Source organism: Oncorhynchus keta, chromosome 18 (genome assembly GCF_023373465.1).
Source record: "Oncorhynchus keta strain PuntledgeMale-10-30-2019 chromosome 18, Oket_V2, whole genome shotgun sequence".
Taxonomy (NCBI): domain Eukaryota; kingdom Metazoa; phylum Chordata; class Actinopteri; order Salmoniformes; family Salmonidae; genus Oncorhynchus; species Oncorhynchus keta.
The window spans coordinates 44,169,764-44,196,012 of NC_068438.1; the positions used below are offsets into that span (position 1 = coordinate 44,169,764).

At 45.3% G+C, this 26,249-nt stretch overlaps 1 protein-coding gene across 2 annotated transcripts in view; it reads right to left on the bottom strand.

Annotated features, from left to right (window-relative positions):
• Positions 1 to 26,249, bottom strand: part of lekr1 (leucine, glutamate and lysine rich 1) — a 234,763-nt gene that overhangs the window by 67,599 nt on the left and 140,915 nt on the right. For both annotated transcript variants that reach the window (XR_008068597.1, XM_052468489.1), the window contains exons 7-8: positions 25,379 to 25,456; positions 15,120 to 15,323 (exon numbers count right to left, since the gene is read on the bottom strand). Coding sequence is in view for 1 of the 2 variants with exons in the window: in XM_052468489.1 (XP_052324449.1) it covers positions 15,120 to 15,323; positions 25,379 to 25,456 (282 nt within the window). In the remaining variant the exon portion in view is untranslated. The remainder of the gene's footprint in view (positions 1 to 15,119; positions 15,324 to 25,378; positions 25,457 to 26,249) is intronic.

The following is a 26,249-nucleotide window of genomic DNA, read 5'->3' on the forward strand; positions in this document are numbered from 1 at the left end:
GACTTGGGGACTGTGAAGAGACCTCTCATGTCTGAGCGGTGTGCTAGTCATTTAAAACAGACAGCTTGGTGCATGTCAATACCTCACACAAATACAAGTAGTGATGAAGTCAATCTCTCCTCTACTTTGAACCAGGAGAGAGTCACATGCATATTATAAATGTTTGCTCTCTGTGTACATCCAAGGGCCAGCCTTGCTGCCCTGTTCTGAGCCAATTGCAATTTTCTTAAGTCCCTCTTTGTGGCACCTGATCACACAACTGAACAGTAGTCCAGGTGAGACAAAACTAGAGCCTGTAGGACCTGCCTTGTTGATAGTGTTGTTAAGAAGGTAGTGCAGCACTTCATTATGGACAGACTTATCCCCATTTTAGCTAGGGGGTTGTCCCAAATACAATGCTTTTAGTTTTAGAAATATTTAGGACAAATTTATTAGTTGTCACCCATTCCCTAACTAACTGCAGCTCTTTGTTAAGCGTTTCAGTTATTTTAGTCGCTGTAGTAGCTGGCGTGTATAGTCTTGAGTCATCCACATACATAGACACACTGCTTTACCCAAAGCCAGTGGCATGTCGTTAGTAAAGATTGAAAAAAGCAAGGGGCTTAGACAGCTGCCCTGGGGAATTCCTGATTCTACCTGGATTATTTTGGAGAGGCTTCCATGAAAGAACACCCTCTGTGTTCTGTTAGACAGGTAACTCTTAATCCACAATATCACAGGGGGTGTAAAGCCATAACAGATCAGTTTTTTCAGCAGCAGACTATGATTGATAATGTCAAAAGCCGCACTGAAGTCTAACAGCCCCCATCATCTTTTATTATCAAGTTCTCTCAGCCAAGTGCTGTGCTTGTTGAATGTCCTTCCCTATCAGCGTGTTGAAAGTTTGTTGTCCACTTGTTTAGTGTAAAATAACATTGTATCTGGTCAAACACAATTTTTCCCAAATGTTTACTAAGGGTTGGTAACAGATTGGTCGGCTAATTGAGCCAGTAAAGGGGGCTTTACTATTCTTAACTTCTTGACGCTACCCATCTCTTCAGCGGGATAATTGTCATCAGCAACCGCTGAATAGCATAGCACCCCAGTCAAATAATATTACTAAAAATATTCATATTCATGGAATCACAAGTGCAACATTGCAAAACACAGCTTAGCCTTTTGTTAATCCACCTGTCGTCTCCGATTGTGAAATTATGCTTTACAGCGAAAGCAATCCAAGCGTTTGTGTAAGTTTATCGATCGCATGACATAACATTAAGTACACTTAGCATCAGGTAGCTTGGTCACGAAAATCAGAAAAGCAATCAAATTAATTGTTTAGCTTTGATGATCTTCGGATGTTTTCACTCACGAGACTCCCAGTTACACAACAAATGTTCCATTTGTTCCATAAAGATTATTTTTATACCCAAAATACCTCCGTTTGTTTGGCGCATTATGTTCAGAAATCCACAGGAAAGAGCGACAACGCAGACAAATTCCAAATAATATCCGTAATGTCCACAGAAACATGGCAAACGTTTTTTTAATAATCAATCCTCAGGTTGTTTTTAAAATATTTAATCGATAATATATCAACCGCAAATGTCTTTATCAGTAGGAGAGGGAAAAACAATAGCTGTCCAAATTCTGTTGCTCGAGCAAAACTCATGTGACCCCATGACGTGATGTTATAGTTCTGGCTCATTTTTCAAAATAAAAGCCTGAAACTATGTCTGAAGACTGTTGACACACCTTGAGGAAGTGACAGGAAAAGGAATCTGGTTGATATCCCTTTAAATGGAGCAATGGGAGGCTATGGAACATGGAGTTTTCAAAATAGAAGCCACTTCCTGGTTTGATTTTTCTCAGGGTTTCGCCTGCAATATCAGTTCTGTTATACTCACAGACAATATTTTGACAGTTTTGGAAACTTTAGAGTGTTTTCTATTCTAATCTGTCAATTATATGCATATTCTTGCGTCTGGACCTGAGAAATAGGCCATTTACTTTGGGAACGTTATTTTCCAAACATAAAAATAGTGCCCCCTAGCTTAAGTAGCGGAGTGACTTTTGCTTCCCTCCAGGCCTGAGGGCACACACTATCTAGTAGGATGCAATTGAAGATGTGGCAAATAGGAGTGGCAATATCATTAGCTATGATCCACAGTAATTTTCCATCCAAGTTGTCGACCCCGGTGGCTTGTCATTGTTGATAGACAACAATCATTGTTTTCACCTAATCCACACTCACTTTACGGAATTAAAAATTACAATGAATTGTCTTTCATAATTTGGTCAGAAATACTTGGATGTGTATTGTCAGCGTTTGTTGCTGGCATGTCATGCCTAAGTTTGCTAATCTTGCCAATGAAAAAAATATTAAAGTAGTTTGCAATATCAGTCGGTTTTGTAATGAATGAGCCTCTGATTCAATGAATGATGGAGCTGAGTTTGCCTTATTCCTCAAAATGTTATTGAAGGTGCTCCAAAGCTTTTTACTATCATTCTTGATGTAATTTATCTTTGTTTAATAGGATTCTGAATACTTTAATATTCTTTACATCAACAACATTGGAATCACTACAAAACGTCTTATATTTGGCCCAGACTTTGGAACTTTGGTTTTCCTAGATATGGCTACTATATTGTGATCACTACATCCGATGGATCTGGATACTGCTTTCAAGCACATTTCTGCAGCATTAGTAAAGATGTGATCAATACATGTTGATGATTTCATTCCTGTGCTGTTTGTAACTACCCTGGTAGGTTGACTGATAACCTGAACCATGTTGCATGCACTGGTTACAGTTTGAAGGTTTTTCTTGAGTGAGCAGCTTGATGAAAGCCAGTCAATATTTAAATTACCCAGACAATATACCTCTCTGTTGATATCACATACATTATCAAGCATTTCACACATGTTATCCAGATACTGACTGTTAGCACTTGGTGGTCTATAGCAGCTTCCCACAAGAATGGGCTTTAGGTGAGGCAGATGAACCTGTAGCCATATTGCTTCAACAGTATTTAATATGAGACCATCTTTAAATCTTTACAGGAATGTGGTTCTGATTATAAACAGCAACACCTCCACCACTGGGATTTCGGTATTTTCTGTAAATGTTATAACCATGTATTGCTACCACTGTATCATCAAAGGTATTGTCTAAGTGAGTTTCAGAGATAGTCAGAATATGAATGTCATCTGTTACTAGCAAGTTATTAATTTCATGAACCTTGTTTAAACTACATATGTTAATGTGGGCTATTTTGAACCTTTCTGGCGCAGGCGTTCCGCTAGCGACTCATCTCGACAACATCCGTTGAAATTGCAGAGCGCCCGAAATTCAAATGACTGGAATAGAAATATTTAACGTTCATGAAAATACAAGTGTCATACATCAAAATAAAGTTTAACTTGTTGTTAATCCAGCCGCTGTGTCAGATTTCAAAAAGGCTTTAAGGAGAAAGCACACCATGCGAATATCTGAGGACAGCGCCCCACATACAAAAACATTTTTCAACCAGGCAGATGCGCCACGAAAGTCAGAAATAGCAACATAATAAATACCTTACTTTTGAAGATCTTCTTCTGTTGTCACTCCAAAAGGTCCCAGCTACATCACAAATTGTCCTTTTGTTCGATAAAGTCCTTCTCTATATCCCCAAAATCTCAGTTTAGCTGGTGCGCTTCATTCAATAATCCACCGGTTTCACTCCTTCAAAATGTATACAAAATGAATCCCAAACGTTACCAATAAACTTCTCCAAACAAGTCAAACAACGTTTATAATCAAACCTCAGGTACACTAATACGTAAAAAAACAATAAAATTGAAGACGAAGAATCGTTATTGTCTTCACTGGAGAAAAACGACAACGAACGAGCTCTCATTCACGCGCATGAAAACACTACAGCCAAAATGGGAGCCACTTAGAAAAACTACAATATCTAGTGGAAGCCCTAGGAACTGCAATCTGGGAGGATTCTGCCTCATAATAAAATAAACATGACAGCCACTGGAAACAGTGGTAGGCCGAATTGTTTATTTTTTTTAATGGTTTGTCCTCGGGTTTTCGCCTGCCATATCAGTGCTGTTATATTCACAGACATTATTTTAACAGTTTTAGAAACTTTAGAGTGGTTTCTATCCAAATCTACCAATTATATGCATATCCTAGCTTCTGGCCCTGAGTAACAGGCAGTTTACCTTGGGCACACTTTTCATCAAGATGTTGTTTTTGCTGTTTGTTATTTATTATAGGGCCAAAAAGATTGGAGAAGGTTTATCGATAGATCTCCGTTTTGAATTGATAACTCTTCGTGTTGTTGTTTGTTTAGAGTTTTGCAATTTTCCCAGAAGTGGTTAGATTCTATGGATTCTTCAATTACATTGAGCTGATTTTACGCAGTGTCCCTTCTTTTTCCGTAGTGTATTTCTGTATTGTTTTAGTAATTCACCATAGTGAAGGCGTAGACTCAGGTTTTCTGGGTCTCGTTGTTTTTGGTTGGATAGGTTTCTCAATTTCTGTCTTGCGTTTTTAAATTCTTCACCAAACCATTTGTCATTGTTTTACATTTTTTTAGGTTGTCTGCTTGACATTTTTTGATTGGATAGGGAAGCTGACAGGTCTGACAAGTTTTATACTGCCAAGTTTACACCTTCACTATTACAGTGAAACATTTCGTCCAGGAAATTGTCTAGAAGGGATTGAATTAGTTGTCGCCTAATTGTTTTTGGGTAGATTTCCACACTACTTTCCTTCCATCTACAGCATTTCTTAATATTATTCAGTTCCTTTGGCTTTGATGCCTCATGATTGAGTATTGCTCTGTTCAAGTAGACTGTGATTTTGCTGTGATCTGATAGGGGTGTCAGTGGACTGACAGTGAACGCTCTGAGAGACTCTGGGTTGAGGTCAGTGATAAAGTTGTCTACAGTACTACTGCCAAGAGATGAGCTATATGTGTACCTACCATAGGAGTCCCCTCGAAGCCTCCCATTGACTATGTACATACCCAGCGTCCGACAGAGCTGCAGGAGTTGTGACTCGTTTTTGTTGTTTATGATATCGTAGTTGTGTCTAGGGGACATATGGGGGAGGGAATGCTGTCACCCCCAGGTAGGTGTTTGTCCCCCTGTGTGTTGAGGGTGTCAGGTTCTTGTCCAGTTCTGGCATGTAGGTCGCCACAGAATAGTACATGTCCCTGGGCCTGGAAATTGTTGATCTCCCCCTCTAGGATGGAGAAGCTGTCATCGTTAAAGTATGTTTTTTTAAAACCTCTGTGTGATATCTAAGTGTGTGTGTATGTGAAAACCGTTTGTGTTGAAATATTTAAGTGATTTATATTTCCCAAGAGTAACCAAGATCTCATTTGTTGACAGCACTCAAAAGCAGCGCTATAAAAATGTCCGCACTTACACCCCCCAATCACTCACTCACTCACTCACTCGCTCGCTCGCTCGCTCACTCACTCACTCACTCACTCACTCACTCACTCACTCACTCACTCACTCACTCACTCACTCACTCACTCACTCTCTGTTGGCTGTTGACGACTTTTTGTCAAATGTTTGGAGGTAAGCCGAAGTTCGTAGACGAAGTCTACGGTGATTGGTCAACAGTAGGGATTCTACAATAGTCTTAGTTTTCATTCAACGAGACTCGACTTGTTTTCATGCAATTTTTTAAAATTCAATACTGCACCAAACATCTTAGTTAGATGTAAAATTGAGCAACTAAGATCTCCTCGACAATAACGTGATTTCTTGAGTTATTTTAGATTCATTCTGACTATTTTGAGGAAGTGTATACTGCTACGGATCTCAAAATGGACAAACAGTGCTACATCTTATTTGATCACGTTTTTCAAGAGAAGGTATTTTAAGGGAGCCGGCTAGGCACCAGCCGAACTGAAGCATGCTGAGCATGCTGGACTGGCCATCAGGCATTTCAAGGATTTGCCAGATGGGCTGGTCCATTTTTAACCCAGTGGGCTGGTCCATTTTTAACCCAGATGGGCTGGTCCATTTTTAACCCAGTGGGCTGGTCCATTTTTAACCCAGATGGGCTGGTCCATTTTTAACCCAGATGGGCTGGTCCATTTTTAACCCAGATGGGCTGGTCCATTTTTAACCCAGTGGGCTTGTCTCATTTGGGTATTTTGCGCCATTGATCATCAACTGGGCTGATGTGGGGGCTTGGAGGAACAAAATGATCCGGTGTGGGGGCCTCAAGGAAAAAGATGGGCTGCTGGGTTAGAAATACAAGGGCCGATTTCTGGTCCCAGTCAGCCCCTGCTACTGACACTACTCTCACATCATCTAATCATCTTATTATCAAATGATCTAATCGCTGAGCACCCGGCTTACTGCTTCTGGAGCAGAATGGGGTCATGATGCACAGAAATGTTCACAGTACAGTGTGTTGATCTTTCTGAAGAGTCAACAGCTTCTCTGTAGTTTACTGGTCATCTGTAGTTTACTGGTCATCTGTAGTTTACTGGTCATCTGTAGTTTACTGGTCATCTGTAGTTTACTGATCATCTGTAGTTTACTGGTCATCTGTAGTTTACTGATCATCTGTAGTTTACTGATCATCTGTAGTTTACTGGTCATCTGTAGTTTACTGGTCATCTGTAGTTTACTGATCATCTGTAGTTAAATAAATATTTACTGGTCATCTGTAGTTTACTGGTCATCTGTAGTTTACTGGTCATCTGTAGTTTACTGATCATCTGTAGTTTACTGGTCATCTGTAGTTTACTGATCATCTGTAGTTTACTGGTCATCTGTAGTTTACTGATCATCTGTAGTTTACTGGTCATCTGTAGTTTACTGATCATCTGTAGTTTACTGATCATCTGTAGTTTACTGGTCATCTGTAGTTTACTGATCATCTGTAGTTTACTGATCATCTGTAGTTTACTGGTCATCTGTAGTTTACTGATCATCTGTAGTTTACTGATCATCTGTAGTTTACTGGTCATCTGTAGTTTACTGATCATCTGTAGTTTACTGGTCATCTGTAGTTTACTGGTCATCTGTAGTTTACTGGTCATCTGTAGTTTACTGATCATCTGTAGTTTACTGGTCATCTGTAGTTTACTGATCATCTGTAGTTTACTGGTCATCTGTAGTTTACTGATCATCTGTAGTTTACTGGTCATCTGTAGTTTACTGGTCATCTGTAGTTTACTGGTCATCTGTAGTTTACTGATCATCTGTAGTTTACTGGTCATCTGTAGTTTACTGATCATCTGTAGTTTACTGGTCATCTGTAGTTTACTGATCATCTGTAGTTTACTGGTCATCTGTAGTTTACTGATCATCTGTAGTTTACTGATCATCTGTAGTTTACTGGTCATCTGTAGTTTACTGATCATCTGTAGTTTACTGATCATCTGTAGTTTACTGGTCATCTGTAGTTTACTGATCATCTGTAGTTTACTGATCATCTGTAGTTTACTGGTCATCTGTAGTTTACTGATCATCTGTAGTTTACTGATCATCTGTAGTTTACTGGTCATCTGTAGTTTACTGATCATCTGTAGTTTACTGGTCATCTGTAGTTTACTGGTCATCTGTAGTTTACTGGTCATCTGTAGTTTCTGGACACAGTGTTCTGCTACTGCTGTCTCCTCCTGCTATTGCCCAGGGTAACGCAGTGTTACACTGATCCCCAAACGGACCTGTGAGTTCCATAGCAGGGCTCTGGGCGTGAACAGCTGCTGGGAATGTGAGATTGTGTGTGTGTGTGTGTGTGTGTGTGTGTGTGTGTGTGTGTGTGTGTGTGTGTGTGTGTGTGTGTGTGTGTGTGTGTGTGTGTGTGTGTGTGTGTGTGTGTGTGTGTGTGTGTGCAGGGATGGAGGGGATTTGGGAAAGACCCCTTCCCAATTGTAATCCCGACCACGGCCCGAACCATGGAAAACAACAACCTGGAAAGATAATAGGAATAGCCTAATCGGACCCAGTGACCAAATAGACCCCGGGGCATTGGAGCGTGTCTGTGTGTGTGTGTGTGTGTGTGTGTGTGTATGTGTGTGTGTCAGAGCGTGCAAACTCACCTCTCAGTCTGGGTGGAGACAGGCATCTGGGAGTAAATCTGGGAGCACTTTCTCTCTCACGCCAGCCAGCTTTACTAGACAGACGTGTGTGTGTGTGTGTGTGTGTGTGTGTGTGTGTGTGTGTGTGTGTGTGTGTGTGTGTGTGTGTGTGTGTGTGTGTGTGTGTGTGTGTGTGTGTGTGTGAACGTCTGCTGTGCCAACCCCTCTCCATGTGTCTCTACCATGTACACTGCTTTCCATCCTAACTTGAGAAACACACCCATCAATTGGAGAAGTTGCTCTCCATCAGTCTCTACACATAGTGATCTATAGAAGTAGTATATCCACACTGCAGCTCCAGAGGGAAACACCACAGCTCCCAATTCATTCCTCAACCCATATTGACCATCCCACCAGACAGGTCATTCACATCCATCTTATGACAAAGGAACCACATGTTTGACCTCTCTTAACTTCTAAATGATTTACAGTTTTTGTTCTCTGTTCTGTAGAAGTGGCAGCCAGATGCATGGTGTGTCCTGTATAGTGTGCAAAGAGCCATACAGCGTGAGAAGTAACCACCATGTTCTTTTTCCCTCCCTCCCTCCCTCCCTCCCTCCCTCCCTCCCTCCCCCCTCCCTCCCTCCCCCTCCCTCCCTCCTCCCTCCTCCTCCCTCCCTCCCTCCTTCGCTCCCTCCCTCCCTCCCTCACCCCCTCGCTCCCTCCCCCTCCCTCCCTCCTTCGCTCCCTCCCTCCCTCCCTCACCCCCTCGCTCCCTCCCCCCTCCCCCTCCCTCCCTCCCTCCCCCTTCGCTCCCTCCTTCGCTCCCTCCCTCCTTCGCTCCTTCCCTCACCCCCTCGCTCCCTCCCTCCTTCGCTCCTTCCCTCACCCCCTCGCTCCCTCCCTCCCTACCCCGTCGCTCCTTCGCTCCCTCCTTCGCTCCCTCCCTCCCTACCCCCTCACTCCTTTGTTCTCTCCTCCCTCCCTCCCTCCCTCCCTCCCTCGCTCCCTCCCTACCCCCTCGCTCCTTTTCTCTCTCGCTCCCTCCCTCCCTACCCCAGAAGAGGGGAAAACATCAACAGCCCCATTGTGTGCCGGCTGGATTGGTGGGGTGAAAGAGGGCATTTGTTCTAATTATTCATACATTACTCAACCCACACTGCACACACACACACACACACACACACACACACACACACACACACACACACACACACACACACACACACACACACACACACACACACACACACACACACACACACACACACACACACACACACACACACACACGCAGGGTGGGGTAGGCAGGGGGTCATTAGAGGGGGCAGAAGGAGAGGGTTTGGGGGTGTAGTGTACAGTTGTAGAGTGCAGGGTGAGGGCTGGAAGAGGGAGCAGAGATTAGTTTTTTTCAGGAACAAGGGCACAAAATGTCCTCTCGCCGGTCAGCGAGAGTCAGCGATGGGCGGAGGCCAAACTGTTCCCTTTTATGAATGGAAAAACAAAGCTGTCTTGGAATGTATGTGTGAGCAGGCTGGTCACTAGAAATAGATGACGATTTTGGACGTTTGAAAAGGCCTCGAGAACTTCGATATACAATTATCGTCCAGCACTCAGGAGGCTTGGAGCTGGAGCCACTGCTTAGACCACTGCACTACAGCAGTTCACATTACTCAAGCAAGCCATGCGAATACTACACAGTAAAATCACCAGTGTTAAATTCACTGTGTCAAAACTCCCATAGAGTTGATCTAGCAACTGGCTACCAAATGACCCCTCGCGTCAGTGCTGACAACTGGTGTTAATTGCTAAGGTGTACAATATGACTCTATTTAGTGTAGACTGTTACGTAGTAAGTGTAACCATCATCACAACCCCGCCCATAAATTCAGTTTCTGCGGTCAATTTCCTCTTTTCTCGACGCCATTGTTGGATCAACCAAAATCCTCATTTGTTCCACGCAAAAGGTGAATTTAAACAATTATTTCACTGATATTATTTAGCTATTTTGATACATGGTTGTCAGACTGCCGTGTAGCATTTTGTTTTAGTGTATTTGGTACATTTTCTGACTTTATGAAGCATTTGAACAGGGCACATTCTGGAGACTTTCTGGAGATTTTTGTTAAATGCTATCTTGGATGCTAATACAGCCGTTGATAATCAGTCAAGTAATGCTGATTTTCCTTCAAATTCTATTTGTAACCATGTTGTACGAATATCTAACAAGAACACACTTGATATGTGTGAGTCTGCTATTGCACAACTGAAGGCTGCGAGTGTCGGTCAGACGACTGTAAATAGTTTCGCGGTTCAAGAGATACAGGGTCAAGCTGAAGCAACCGCTCTTACATGTATGTCTTCAAAAGACACAGAAACTGTCCGAAAAATCCAACATTCTTTTCAGGATATTGAAAATCCTTTCACATTGTTGAATCGGGTTTCAAAACAAAGTGATTTATTTCATATAAAAAATGAGGAACAGTTCAACCAGCTGAGAAAGTCCTCGGTGTTAGATTTGACAATAGAAGAAACAAAACTACTGAAACGTATAATCAAATGGTCATAACTGATCTATTTTCTTATGTTCTAATTCTCCAGACATTGCAGTCGATTTTGAAGAACCCAAACACAAGTGACGTGTTAAACTCGGGGCATAATTGCTGAACATCCTAGGCTTTTCAAGTATTTGTTTCCTGATTAGAAATCTGTTACCGAAACCCAACTTCATGATACATTATCCTCGTTGTATAAGGAATATCGGGCCCATTCTTCACTCGTAGTGTATCTGCTACGAGGCAAAACATAATTTCTTTAAAAAAACAACTAAGAGTTTTAAGAATGTCACTACAAAATGACATGGCATATAACTGAGAAACCTTCAGCCAGGATGGACAAGCTATCAGCCAGGATGGACTAGCTATCAGCCAGGATGGACAAGCTATCAGCCAGGATGGACAAGCTATCAGCCAGGATGGACAAGCTATCAGCCAGGATGGACAAGCTATCAGCCAGGATGGACAAGCTATCAGCCAGGATGGACTAGCTATCAGCCAGGATGGACAAGCTATCAGCCAGGATGGACAAGCTATAGGTCCAGGAAAGATGTCCAGGCTCAACGACCTGAAAGAAAGCCAAGTTGAATGTCTCAGTGCGCACACATTTTTTTTGTCAGTTATACGGGTAAATTCCCATGCTACAGAATATCCTCTTGATTTGGTCATATGTGGTGAAGTAGTCATTGAAATGTCAGTATTTTACAAAATTAAGGCTATTGTTCTGAAAGAGGATTTTTTTTGGGGGGTTGGGTCAGCTCTTGAAACCTTATGTTTTTGATGATAATTTGCATTTAAAGTTGTTTTGAAGAAAAGTCCACAATGCAAAGTATTTCATGTAAATGACATCATGTACCACAAACCTTTTGATTTGCTCATGTCATCTGGAGCAAGGTTTTTTTTGGACGACATTGCCCCCTACTCTCACTTGATAACAGTTTAAGGCCTGAGACTTATGGTTGGGTTGTGAGAAACATATGTTTTGAATGTAAATGTCAGCATTTTCCAACAAACCTATTGATTTGCTCATGTCATATGGAGCAAGGGATTATTTTGACTACATTGTACTGTCTCTTGATAACAGTTTAAGGGCTGAGACTTATGGTTGGGTTGTGAGAAACATATTTGAATGTTGAAACAGCTTTGCTTGAGTTTATGGTGAAATTCCAAGTGCTTTCACAAACGATAATTTCCATTTACATGGGGCAAGAGTAAATAAATGAACACTGAATAGAGTAAACACAGTTTTACTCTAATAGGAGTCACCCTAGATCAACACTAGTGAGTGTCACTATACCACTCAAAGAGTTGATTACCTCTTAGTGTTAAATTTGATCATCAACACCGGCCAGTGTAGTGCAGTGTTAACTCTCTGCACTCCTCAGTGTTAAATCAACACTGGAAATGTGACACTTTGATCAGTGTACTTTTTACTCTGTGTAGAGTGGGACCATATGTACTCGCTGACAGTGATACATTTAACACTTAAAAAGTGTTGATTTAACCCTTTTACATGTACTGTGTATGAATACTGACGACACCTAGCGCATTACTTGTTATCATTTTGTTTTAAACCTTCCCCAAACCATAACCTTTCAGTCCGTAACCAAGCAACCAAGCAGAATAAATGCGTTTAAAAAAAGACAGAATACATCGAATTTCGAAGGGAAACTATGAGATCTTGTTGGTGTGGGAGTGACTGTTTGTCTGCTGCTGTGTGCTCAGACATTGCATGCCATGTGTGTGTGTGTGTGTGTGTGTGCGTGCGTGTTTGTGGTAAGGACACAGTCAGGGTGGTGAGTACAGTCAGGGTTCCTCTTTTTCCCTCTGGGGTAGTAAACACGCGCACACACAAACACACAGCTCAGTTTATCTGAGGTCACAGGAAGTGGCCATTTCTTTCCTCAGTTTCATGTATTTTGACTTCTTCCTCTATGATAATTAATGTTCCTCTCAAAAGCTAAATAAAGTTTCCACCTTATTATTTTCAACCATCTGATCCTTTCACTATGAGTAGATATGGAGAAGGTTCTCAGGGAAGGGGATAGGAGGAGTTGGATTTGGACAGAGTCCCCCAGCCAAGGTGGTTTCTGTCCTTACATAACAGAATGGGCCCATGTCCCAGTAGTGTAATATGTACAGCCACTGCATACAGCTCAGGACATTGGGTTAGTTTTAGTAGAACACCTTGGGTTTTAGGGGTGTAGTTTCCGTAGAACACCTTGGGTTATAGGGGTGTAGTTTCAGTAGAACACCTTGGGTTATAGGGGTGTAGTTTCAGTAGAACACCTTGGGTTATAGGGGTGTAGTTTCAGTAGAACACCTTGGGTTTTAGGGGTGTAGTTTCAGTAGAACACCTTGGGTTTTAGGGGTGTAGTTTCAGTAGAACACCTTGGGTTTTAGGGGTGTAGTTTCAGTAGAACACCTTGGGTTTTAGAGGTGTAGTTTCAGTAGAACACCTTGGGTTTTAGGGGTTTAGTTTCAGTAGAACACCTTGGGTTTTAGGGGTGTAGTTTCAGTAGAACACCTTGGGTTTTAGGGGTGTAGTTTCAGTAGAACACCTTGGGTTTTAGAGGTGTAGTTTCAGTAGAACACCTTGGGTTTTAGGGGTGTAGTTTCAGTAGAACACCTTGGGTTATAGGGGTGTAGTTTCAGTAGAACACCTTGGGTTTTAGGGGTGTAGTTTCAGTAGAACACCTTGGGTTTTAGGGGTGTAGTTTCAGTAGAACACCTTGGGTTTTAGGGGTGTAGTTTCAGTAGAAAACCTTGGGTTATAGGGGTGTAGTTTCAGTAGAACACCTTGGGTTTTAGGGGTGTAGTTTCAGTAGAACACCTTGGGTTTTAGGGGTGTAGTTTCAGTAGAACACCTTGGGTTTTAGGGGTGTAGTTTCAGTAGAACACCTTGGGTTTTAGGGGTGTAGTTTCAGTAGAACACCTTGGGTTATAGGGGTGTAGTTTCAGTAGAACACCTTGGGTTTTAGGGGTGTAGTTTCAGTAGAACACCTTGGGTTTTAGGGGTGTAGTTTCAGTAGAACACCTTGGGTTATAGGGGTGTAGTTTCAGTAGAACACCTTGGGTTTTAGGGGTGTAGTTTCAGTAGAACACCTTGGGTTATAGGGGTGTAGTTTCAGTAGAACACCTTGGGTTTTAGGGGTGTAGTTTCAGTAGAAAACCTTGGGTTTTAGGGGTGTAGTTTCAGTAGAACACCTTGGGTTTTAGAGGTGTAGTTTCAGTAGAAAACCTTGGGTTTTAGGGGTGTAGTTTCAGTAGAACACCTTGGGTTTTAGGGGTGTAGTTTCAGTAGAACACCTTGGGTTATAGGGGTGTAGTTTCAGTAGAACACCTTGGGTTATAGGGGTGTAGTTTCAGTAGAACACCTTGGGTTTTAGGGGTTTAGTTTCAGTAGAACACCTTGGGTTTTAGGGGTGTAGTTTCAGTAGAAAACCTTGGGTTTTAGGGGTGTAGTTTCAGTAGAACACCTTGGGTTTTAGGGGTGTAGTTTCAGTAGAACACCTTGGGTTATAGGGATGTAGTTTCAGTAGAACACCTTGGGTTTTAGGGGTTTAGTTTCAGTGGAACACCTTGGGTTTAGAGGTGTCGTTTCAGTAGAACGGGACGGCAGGTAGCCTAGTGGTTCGAGTATTGGGCCAGTAACCGAAAGGTTGCTGGATTGAATCCCCGAGCTGAGAAGGTAGAAATCTGTCGTTCTGCCGCTCAGCAGTGCACTTAACCCACTGTTCCCTGGTAGACCGTCATTGTAAATAAGAATTTTTTCTTAACTGACTTGCCTAGTTAAATGAAATAACCTTGGGTTTTATGGGGTTAGCTTCAGTGGAACACCTTGGCCCAAAATCCAACACAAACAATATGCATGCACATTCACACAGTTTCCAAACCAAGGTGTGACATGTGACCTAATAGTGTGTGTTGAGGCCAGGACTGGTGTGTGGTCAGTTCTATAACCCAGAGGAAATCCCAGTACAGTTCAGCTCATAGTGTGTGACTTGGATTTTGATCGAATGTTCCTTTTAATAGGAAAGCTGAAAATATGAATGACCCACAATGTGGGAATGAGCCCAGCAGAGCCCTAACCTATGCACAACTACATATACACAGAGCTGAGTAGACCTGCTAGACATTAAATAGGTGGGAATAGGAGATGTGTACAGGACAGTTTTACACACAAACAGGTGACTAATGACTGGTGGAAATGGACTTGCAATGATACCAGATGAAACAGGACCCTAGGTATTGTATACAGGTGAGATAACACACACACACACACACACACAGTGGTGAATCATGTACTGACAGACAAGTAGACACCTGGGACTGGGGATATACAAGGGGGAGAATGGGAATACAGATGGGAATAAAACACAGGTGTACATGTGATCTGACACAAACAGACACGTGGGAATAGTGGGATAAACAGGTGAGATAACAAACATAGACGTTCATACAGGTGTAATTAGGCTTCTCACATAAACAAGGTCATTAAGGTATGAGGAAATCATACGTATACAGACACACCTGTCTCTCCTCAGGTCTTTGCTCTTTTGTTGGGCGTGTTCTAGTTTTCTCCTCAGAGCTTCCACTTCCTGCTCAGCCACAGAGTACTTCCGGGTTGCCTCCTCCTCTCTCTGTTGACATGCCAACAGCTGTGATTGTAGAGAGTTACACCTGCATTGGCATGACAACCAGCCTTCCTCCTTCTCCCTGAGCTCTTGGGACAGCCTGTGGAAGAGGAGGTGGGGGGAGGTGGAAGAAGAGGGGGTTGAAGGAGGAGGAGGGGAGGAGGAAGAAGACGAGGAGGGGGAGTGGGAGGTGAAGGAGGAGGAATAAGGGGAGGAGGGGGAGGAGGAGGTGAAGGAGGAGGAGGGGAGGAGGTGAAGGAGGAGGAGGAGGAGCAGGGGAGGAGGTGAAGGAGGAGGAGGGGAGGAGGAGGAAGAAGAGGAGGAGGGGGAGGAGGAAGAAGGGGGGTTGAAGGAGGAGGAGGGGAGGAGGAAGAAGAGGAGGAAGAAGAGGAGGAGGGGGAGGAGGTGAAGGAGGTGAAGGAGGAGGAGGAGGGGAGGAGGAGGTGAAGGAGGAGGAGGGGAGGAGGAGGTGAAGGAGGAGGAGGGGAGGAGGAAGAAGAGGAGGAGGGGGAGGAGGAAGAAGGGGGGGTTGAAGGAGGAAGAGGGGAGGAGGAGGAGGGGAGGAGGAAGAAGAGGAGGGGAGGAGGAAGAAGAGGAGGAGGGGGAGGAGGAGGTGAGGAAGAAGAAGAGGAGGGGGGAGGAGGAAGAAGAGGAGGGGGGAGGAGGAGGGGAGGAGGAAAAAGAGGAGGAGGAGGAAGAAGAGGAGGGGGAGGAGGAGGGGAGGAGGTGTAGGAGGAGGAGGGGAGGAGAAAGAAGAGAGGAGGAGGAAGATGAGGAGGGGAGGAGGAAGAAGAGGTGGAGGGGAAGGAGGAGGAAGAAGAGGAGGAGGGGGAAACATGGTGTGTAAGAAGCAGAAAACATACAGGCCTAATGTACCTGGGTGGAACAGTTACTGTTGTGAACGCAGCCTCTGCCAGTCTCAGGTGGTGGCAATTGGTAATCAGGGTGGGGCTGCCACTTGCCCAGTGTATAAAAGCTATCTGTTTTGTGTCTTTAGGATATTCCAATACCCATAGGGCTGCTGTGCACAGGGAGGACAGGAACGGTGACAGTGGCATAGTGCATCTCCTACAGTGGCCTCTGTTGGGCAGATACGTGTTTCTACCCTGATGGCACAGGGCCGGTACGCAGCACATGAAGATAAGAGTCAGAAGCGTCTCACATGACATAAGAGAAAAGTGTTCCCTTCACACACCATCAATGTGGTGTTTCTGTCGTGTTACAGACCATTCATCACCTCACTAAAACAAGGACTTCCTGGAAAGAGTCACTGTCTCAGAGCCACACTCTGTTCCTGTGACACTTCCTGTTCCATGACACTATCTATTCCCAAGATGTGTGGCTGAGGAAGAGGATGTAATAAGTTGAGCCACACTCACACACACCCTGTCATAGAGACTACCTGCTAGGGGAGTGAGTTCCCATCGCATCTACACCCTATCATAGAGACTACCTGCTAGGGGAGTTCCTATCTCATCTACACCCTGTCATAGAGACTACCTGCTAGGGGAGTTCCTATCCCATCTATACCCTGTCATAGAGACTACCTGCTAGGGGAGTTCCTGTCTCATCTACACCCTGTCATAGAGACTACCTGCTAGGGGAGTGAGTTCCCATCGCATCTACACCCTGTCATAGAGACTACCTGCTAGGGGAGTTCCTATCTCATCTACACCCTGTCATAGAGACTACCTGCTAGGGGAGTGAGTTCCTATCCCATCTACACCCTGTCATAGAGACTACCTGCTAGGGGAGTTCCTATCCCATCTATACCCTGTCATAGAGACTACCTGCTAGGGGAGTTCCTGTCTCATCTACACCCTGTCATAGAGACTACCTGCTAGGGGAGTGAGTTCCCATCGCATCTACACCCTGTCATAGAGACTACCTGCTAGGGGAGTTCCTGTCTCATCTACACCCTATCATAGAGACTACCTGCTAGGGGAGTGAGTTCCCATCGCATCTACACCCTGTCATAGAGACTACCTGCTAGGGGAGTTCCTGTCTCATCTACACCCTGTCATAGAGACTACCTGCTAGGGGAGTTCCTATCTCATCTACACCCTGTCATAGAGACTACCTGCTAGGGGAGTTCCTATCCCATCTACACCCTGTCATAGAGACTACCTGGTAGGGGAGTTCCTATCTCATCTACACCCTGTCATAGAGACTACCTGCTAGGGGAGTTCCTATCTCATCTACACCCTGTCATAGAGACTACCTGCTAGGGGAGTTCCTATCCCATCTATACCCTGTCATAGAGACTACCTGCTAGGGGAGTTCCTGTCTCATCTACACCCTGTCATAGAGACTACCTGCTAGGGGAGTGAGTTCCCATCGCATCTACACCCTGTCATAGAGACTACCTGCTAGGGGAGTTCCTGTCTCATCTACACCCTATCATAGAGACTACCTGCTAGGGGAGTGAGTTCCCATCGCATCTACACCCTGTCATAGAGACTACCTGCTAGGGGAGTTCCTGTCTCATCTACACCCTGTCATAGAGACTACCTGCTAGGGGAGTTCCTATCTCATCTACACCCTGTCATAGAGACTACCTGCTAGGGGAGTTCCTATCCCATCTACACCCTGTCATAGAGACTACCTGGTAGGGGAGTTCCTGTCTCATCTACACCCTGTCATAGAGACTACCTGCTAGGGGAGTGAGTTCCCATCGCATCTACACCCTGTCATAGAGACTACCTGCTAGGGGAGTTCCTGTCTCATCTACACCCTATCATAGAGACTACCTGCTAGGGGAGTGAGTTCCCATCGCATCTACACCCTGTCATAGAGACTACCTGCTAGGGGAGTTCCTGTCTCATCTACACCCTGTCATAGAGACTACCTGCTAGGGGAGTTCCTATCTCATCTACACCCTGTCATAGAGACTACCTGCTAGGGGAGTTCCTATCCCATCTACACCCTGTCATAGAGACTACCTGGTAGGGGAGTTCCTATCTCATCTACACCCTGTCATAGAGACTACCTGCTAGGGGAGTTCCTATCTCATCTACACCCTGTCATAGAGACTACCTGCTAGGGGAGTTCCTATCTCATCTACACCCTGTCATAGAGACTACCTGCTAGGGGAGTTCCTATCCCATCTACACCCTGTCATAGAGACTACCTGCTAGGGGAGTTCCTATCTCATCTACACCCTGTCATAGAGACTACCTGCTAGGGGAGTTCCTATCCCATCTACACCCTGTCATAGAGACTACCTGCTAGGGGAGTTCCTATCTCATCTACACCCTGTCATAGAGACTACCTGCTAGGGGAGTTCCTATCTCATCTACACCCTGTCATAGAGACTACCTGCTAGGGGAGTTCCTATCCCATCTACACCCTGTCATAGAGACTACCTGCTAGGGGAGTTCCTATCCCATCTACACCCTGTCATAGAGACTACCTGCTAGGGGAGTTCCTATCTCATCTACACCCTGTCATAGAGACTACCTGCTAGGGGAGTTCCTATCTCATCTACACCCTGTCATAGAGACTACCTGCTAGGGGAGTTCCTATCCCATCTACACCCTGTCATAGAGACTACCTGCTAGGGGAGTTCCTATCCCATCTACACCCTGTCATAGAGACTACCTGCTAGGGGAGTTCCTATCCCATCTACACCCTGTCATAGAGACTACCTGCTAGGGGAGTGAGTTCCCATCGCATCTACACCCTGTCATAGAGACTACCTGCTAGGGGAGTTCCTATCTCATCTACACCCTGTCATAGAGACTACCTGCTAGGGGAGTTCCTATCCCATCTACACCCTGTCATAGAGACTACCTGCTAGGGGAGTTCCTATCTCATCTACACCCTGTCATAGAGACTACCTGCTAGGGGAGTTCCTATCCCATCTACACCCTGTCATAGAGACTACCTGCTAGGGGAGTTCCTATCTCATCTACACCCTGTCATAGAGACTACCTGCTAGGGGAGTTCCTATCTCATCTACACCCTGTCATAGAGACTACCTGCTAGGGGAGTTCCTATCCCATCTACACCCTGTCATAGAGACTACCTGCTAGGGGAGTTCCTATCTCATCTACACCCTGTCATAGAGACTACCTGCTAGGGGAGTGAGTTCCTATCCCATCTACACCCTGTCATAGAGACTACCTGCTAGGGGAGTTCCTGTCTCATCTACACCCTGTCATAGAGACTACCTGCTAGGGGAGTTCCTATCCCATCTACACCCTGTCATAGAGACTACCTGCTAGGGGAGTTCCTATCTCATCTACACCCTGTCATAGAGACTACCTGCTAGGGGAGTTCCTATCTCATCTACACCCTATCATAGAGACTACCTGCTAGGGGAGTGAGTTCCCATCGCATCTACACCCTGTCATAGAGACTACCTGCTAGGGGAGTTCCTATCTCATCTACACCCTGTCATAGAGACTACCTGCTAGGGGAGTTCCTATCTCATCTACACCCTGTCATAGAGACTACCTGCTAGGGGAGTTCCTATCCCATCTACACCCTGTCATAGAGACTACCTGCTAGGGAGTTCCTATCTCATCTACACCCTGTCATAGAGACTACCTGCTAGGGAGTTCCTATCTCATCTACACCCTGTCATAGAGACTACCTGCTAGGGGAGTTCCTATCCCATCTACACCCTGTCATAGAGACTACCTGCTAGGGGAGTTCCTATCTCATCTACACCCTGTCATAGAGACTACCTGCTAGGGAGTGAGTTCCTATCCCATCTACACCCTGTCATAGAGACTACCTGCTAGGGGAGTTCCTGTCTCATCTACACCCTGTCATAGAGACTACCTGCTAGGGAGTTCCTATCCCATCTACACCCTGTCATAGAGACTACCTGCTAGGGGAGTTCCTATCTCATCTACACCCTGTCATAGAGACTACCTGCTAGGGGAGTTCCTATCTCATCTACACCCTATCATAGAGACTACCTGCTAGGGGAGTGAGTTCCCATCGCATCTACACCCTGTCATAGAGACTACCTGCTAGGGGAGTTCCTATCTCATCTACACCCTGTCATAGAGACTACCTGCTAGGGGAGTTCCTATCTCATCTACACCCTGTCATAGAGACTACCTGCTAGGGGAGTTCCTATCCCATCTACACCCTGTCATAGAGACTACCTGCTAGGGGAGTTCCCATCGCATCTACACCCTATCATAGAGACTACCTGCTAGGGGAGTTCCTATCTCATCTACACCCTGTCATAGAGACTACCTGCTAGGGGAGTTCCTGTCTCATCTACACCCTGTCATAGAGACTACCTGCTAGGGGAGTTCCTATCTCATCTACACCCTGTCATAGAGACTACCTGCTAGGGGAGTTCCTATCTCATCTACACCCTGTCATAGAGACTACCTGCTAGGAGAGTTCCTATCCCATCTACACCCTGTCATAGAGACTACCTGCTAGGGGAGTTCCTATCTCATCTACACCCTGTCATAGAGACTACCTGCTAGGGGAGTTCCTATCCCATCTACATCATATCATAGAGACTACCTGCTAGGGGAGTTCCTATCTCATCTACACCCTATCATAGAGACTACCTGCTAGGGGAGTTCCTGTCTCATCTACACCCTGTCATAGAGACTACCTGCTAGGGGAGTTCCTATCCCATCTACACCCTGTCATAGAGACTACCTGCTAGGGGAGTGAGTTCCCATCGCATCTACACCCTGTCATAGAGACTACCTGCTAGGGGAGTGAGTTCCCATCGCATCTACACCCTATCATAGAGACTACCTGCTAGGGGAGTTCCAATCTCATCTACACCCTGTCATAGAGACTACCTGCTAGGGGAGTGAGTTCCCATCGCATCTACACCCTATCATAGAGACTACCTGCTAGGGGAGTTCCTATCTCATCTACACCCTGTCATAGAGACTACCTGCTAGGGGAGTTCCTGTCTCATCTACACCCTGTCATAGAGACTACCTGCTAGGGGAGTTCCTATCTCATCTACACCCTATCATAGAGACTACCTGCTAGGGGAGTTCCTATCTCATCTACACCCTGTCATAGAGACTACCTGCTAGGGGAGTTCCTATCTCATCTACACCCTGTCATAGAGACTACCTGGTAGGGGAGTTCCTATCTCATCTACACCCTGTCATAGAGACTACCTGCTAGGGGAGTTCCTGTCTCATCTACACCCTGTCATAGAGACTACCTGCTAGGGGAGTTCCTATCTCATCTACACCCTGTCATAGAGACTACCTGCTAGGGGAGTTCCTATCTCATCTACACCCTGTCATAGAGACTACCTGCTAGGGGAGTTCCTATCCCATCTACACCCTGTCATAGAGACTACCTGCTAGGGGAGTGAGTTCCCATCGCATCTACACCCTGTCATAGAGACTACCTGCTAGGGGAGTTCCTATCTCATCTACACCCTATCATAGAGACTACCTGCTCAGAGAGTTCCTATCTACGTTTATGGATGGGGAAGTGATTTCCCCCTTCCTCTCTCAGCCCCGGGGGGAGGAACATGACAGAGCGGACAGGTGATGGGACACCTGTTTTCCCTAGATAAGTACATATGACACCACGTCGGACAGACATCCCCATGAATCAAATCAAATCAAATTTGACAAGTTTATTTGTCATTCACACAGTACATGTGGTTCAGGTTCATCTCCCCACATTGCAACAACAGGAGAATATCAAAGTCATTTGAATATTCAGTGTAATAAAATAGAAAATAAAATTTAGAAGAAAAATATAAACACAACATGTGAAGTGTTGGTCCCATGTTTCATGAGCTGGAATAAAAGATCCCAGAAATGTTCCATACGCACAAAAAGCTCATTTCTCTAAAATGTTTGTTTTGTTTACATCCCTGTTAGTGAGCATTTCTCCTTTGCCAAGATAATCCATCCACATTGAGACAGAGCAACACACTGAGACAGAGCAACACGCTGAGACAGAGCAACACACTGAGACAGAGAAACCCACTGAGACAGAGCAACACACTGAGACAGAGCAACACACTGAGACAGAGCAACACACTGAGACAGAGCAACACACTGAGACAGAGCAACACACTGAGACAGAGCAACACACTGAGACAGAGCAACACACTGAGACAGAGCAACACACTGAGACAGAGAAACCCACTGAGACAGAGCAACACACTGAGACAGGGCAACCCACTGAGACAGAGCAACACACTGAGACAGAGCAACACACTGAGACAGAGCAACCCACTGAGACAGAGCAACACACTGAGACAGAGCAACACACTGAGACAGAGCAACACACTGAGACAGAGCAACACACTGAGACAGAGCAACACACTGAGACAGAGCAACACACTGAGACAGAGCAACACACTGAGACAGAGCAACACACTGAGACAGAGCAACACACTGAGACAGAGCAACACACTAAGACAGAGCAACACACTGAGACAGAGCAACACACTGAGACAGAGCAACACACTGAGACAGAGCAACACACTGAGACAGAGCAACACACTGAGACAGAGCAACACACTGAGACAGAGCAACACACTGAGACAGAGCAACCCACTGAGACAGAGCAACACACTGAGACAGAGCAACACACTGAGACAGAGCAACACACTGAGACAGAGCAACACACTGAGACAGAGCAACACACTGAGACAGAGCAACACACTGAGACAGAGCAACACACTGAGACAGAGCAACACACTGAGACAGAGCAACCCACTGAGACAGGGCAACCCACTGAGACAGAGCAACACACTGAGACAGAGAAACCCACTGAGACAGAGCAACACACTGAGACAGGGCAACCCACTGAGACAGAGCAACACACTGAGACAGAGCAACCCACTGAGACAGGGCAACCCACTGAGACAGGGCAACACATTGAGACAGAGCAACACACTGAGACAGAGCAACACACTGAGACAGAGCAACCCACTGAGACAGAGCAACCCACTGAGACAGAGCAACCCACTGAGACAGGGCAACCCACTGAGACAGGGCAACCCACTGAGACAGAGCAACACACTGAGACAGAGCAACACACTGAGACAGAGCAACACACTGAGACAGAGCAACACACTGAGACAGAGCAACCCACTGAGACAGAGCAACACACTGAGACAGAGCAACACACTGAGACAGAGCAACACACTGAGACAGAGCAACACACTGAGACAGAGCAACACACTGAGACAGAGAAACCCACTGAGACAGAGCAACACACTGAGACAGAGCAACACACTGAGACAGAGCAACACACTGAGACAGAGCAACACACTGAGACAGAGCAACAGACTGAGACAGAGCAACACACTGAGACAAAGCAACACGGGAGTCCCACGTAGGGCCAGAAGGAACCTGAGGGGAGTTCCACAGGGAAGTGGTCATATGACTACCATTGCAGCATCACCTGCATGTCTCATCAATACATTTGGGACTCAGTGGCGTATATTCATGGATACCAAGGACAGCCAGGCTTTCCCAAGAAAAAAAAAGGAAAAAAATATACAATTATTCATCTTTCGTCTCTGTGTTTCAGAGTGTTCCTTCAATTTGCAAGAAGCTCATTGAATCTCACGGGAGAAAGCGTCCGAGCGAGATAAACAGGTAACCTCTGTCTCTATGTGTAGGCCATCTTTCTGATGCTGTCTGGTAAGTATGACATTGTTTCTGCCCGCAGCATTGAATGCAAAGGAAGCCAGTGAGCATTTGGCCTCCCTTGATAAAAAAAAGTATAAAATAACACCCAATCAGCAGTAAGCTAAACTGAGTGAGCTGACCTGTGATTGGTCCTGGCGCACCAAAAAAAAGTGTCAAGGGAAGTCAGCTTGGATTTGGCTTTTATCCTACCACATTGCATCAAGAGAAATACATCATTGACAGAAAAACTTGAATTGTTGCATCCCGTTGTGTTGTTGTCCTCTGGTAGCTAGCTAGCTAAAAAAAGGCCCTTAACTAAATTAGCCATGGATGGAGATAGAGATTTGGACTTGTGGTTTTACTTATTAATTCTCCGTACTGATTATAACTCCGATTCTACCTAGTCAAGTCAAGTAAAGCTGTGTTCAAAGCCTTTGACGCCACAGGCTGGCAAATGGACAGCAGACAAAATAACATTCTTCTGAATCCATCCATTAAAAAGCCCACCGCCATAACCTGATCACACAGAGCAGTGAGATCATGTGTTGTTGTACCGCAGAGGCAGGAACATATCTGGAATACCCCAGGGACAGACTTGAGGGAGGGACACCAACATTACGTTGTAATTGAACACACCAGGATGCCAGCGGCAGCTCTGGGAAACATTTACAACCCAACCCTAAGATATATTTACTGTATGAGAGAACAACCCCAGACCAGATGATCTCTCTAAGAACCCTGCTGCTGTGTGGAGGATATTGGGTGTTTCTGTCGTGTGTGTGTGTGTGTGTGTGTGTGTGTGTGTGTGTGTGTGTGTGTGTGTGTGTGTGTGCGTGCGTGCGTGCGTGCGTGCGTGCGTGCGTGCGTGCGTGCGTGGAAAAGTGGAGCTGTATCAGACACTCGGCCAGCTCAGAAGTGCTTCCATCTGCCTCTGAGATTGACACGAGACTCAGTCAGTCAGTTAATATCTTTCTGATACCTCTCTGGGCAACACACAACAAAGGGGAGGGGTGGGTGGAGATGAGAGGAGGAGAGACTCACATGAGACTTACTGCTGTGTCAATGGCACATTCCCGTAGCTTACGGGATATCTTCATAATATTAGTCCTGTAAACCTACACTGACTAATATCATGATCATATCTCTCAGTCTGTGGCTGCCTCTACAGGGAATAGAGGAGGGAATAGGAGGAGGGGAGGGGAGAGGGAGAGGGAGGGGAGGAATATGAAGAGGGGATGGTAGGAGGAGGGGAGGAATATGAGGATGGGAGGGGAGGAGGGGAGGAATATGAGGAGGAGGAGGTGGGGAGGAGGAAGGGAGGAATATGAGGAAGGGAGGAGAAATATGAAGAGGGGTGAAGGAGGAGGAGGAGGAGGAGGAGGAGGAGGAGGAGGGGAGGAATAGGAGGACGGGAGGAGGAAGCGGACATTCCCCAAACACCGGTTCAAAACTTCAACCATGAGGGGGCATAGCAGAGGTGACTCGAACAGAGGTGTCCTCTCCTCTCCTCTGTTCCTCTCTGGGCTTTGACTCAGATGTTACCTACCTGAGAAGTCTCTCTCTGTGCTCCCTCTGGGCGTGTGTCTGTTGGTTCACCAGCTCTTCTGTCTTTCTGCTCTGAACTCTAGAAGACACAGACCATGCTTCAGTCAGATGTTCTCTCAGTGTGTTTGTGTGCATGCATGTGGTGTGTGTGTGTGTGTGAGTGTGTGTGTGTTTGCACGCATGGGTTAACTCTATTGTAATTTTATATGAAATAAATATGTGTATATGTATGTATATATATATATATATATATATATATATATATATATATATATATATATATATATATATATATATATATATACACCAGTCCCTATGCAACTCTATCCATTTATTTAAAAGAAAATGTTACCTTTATTTTACTAGGCAAGTCAGTTAAGAACAAGTTCTTATTTTTAATGACAGCCAAGGAACAGTGGGTTAACTGCCTTCTTCAGGGGCAGAAAGACATATTTTTACCTTGTCAGCTCAGGGATTCGATCTCGCAACCTTTTGGTTACTATGCCAATGCACTAACCACTAGTCTACCTGCCGCCCCATGAAGCACACACGAGACCATATGTGTCCTGCTAACCCTCACTTTCCTATACACCCCATAAACACAACCCCCCTCCACCTCTCTCTAGCACGCACACACACCCACCCACCCACCCACACTTGTAGCTGGTGTTTGGAGAATATTGGATGTTGGTCGCGGAGGGCCGGCAAACCGTGCCAATATATCCTCCGAACAACTGGTTACCAACAAATTCAAATAATGATTGACATTATTTGCAACCTTCCATGATATATAGTTCCAACACAAATCTAGGGTTGCAACCCAACCCGGCTGGTCGTTCTATCGGTTAGGTTGTCGGAGACATCACCCAGAC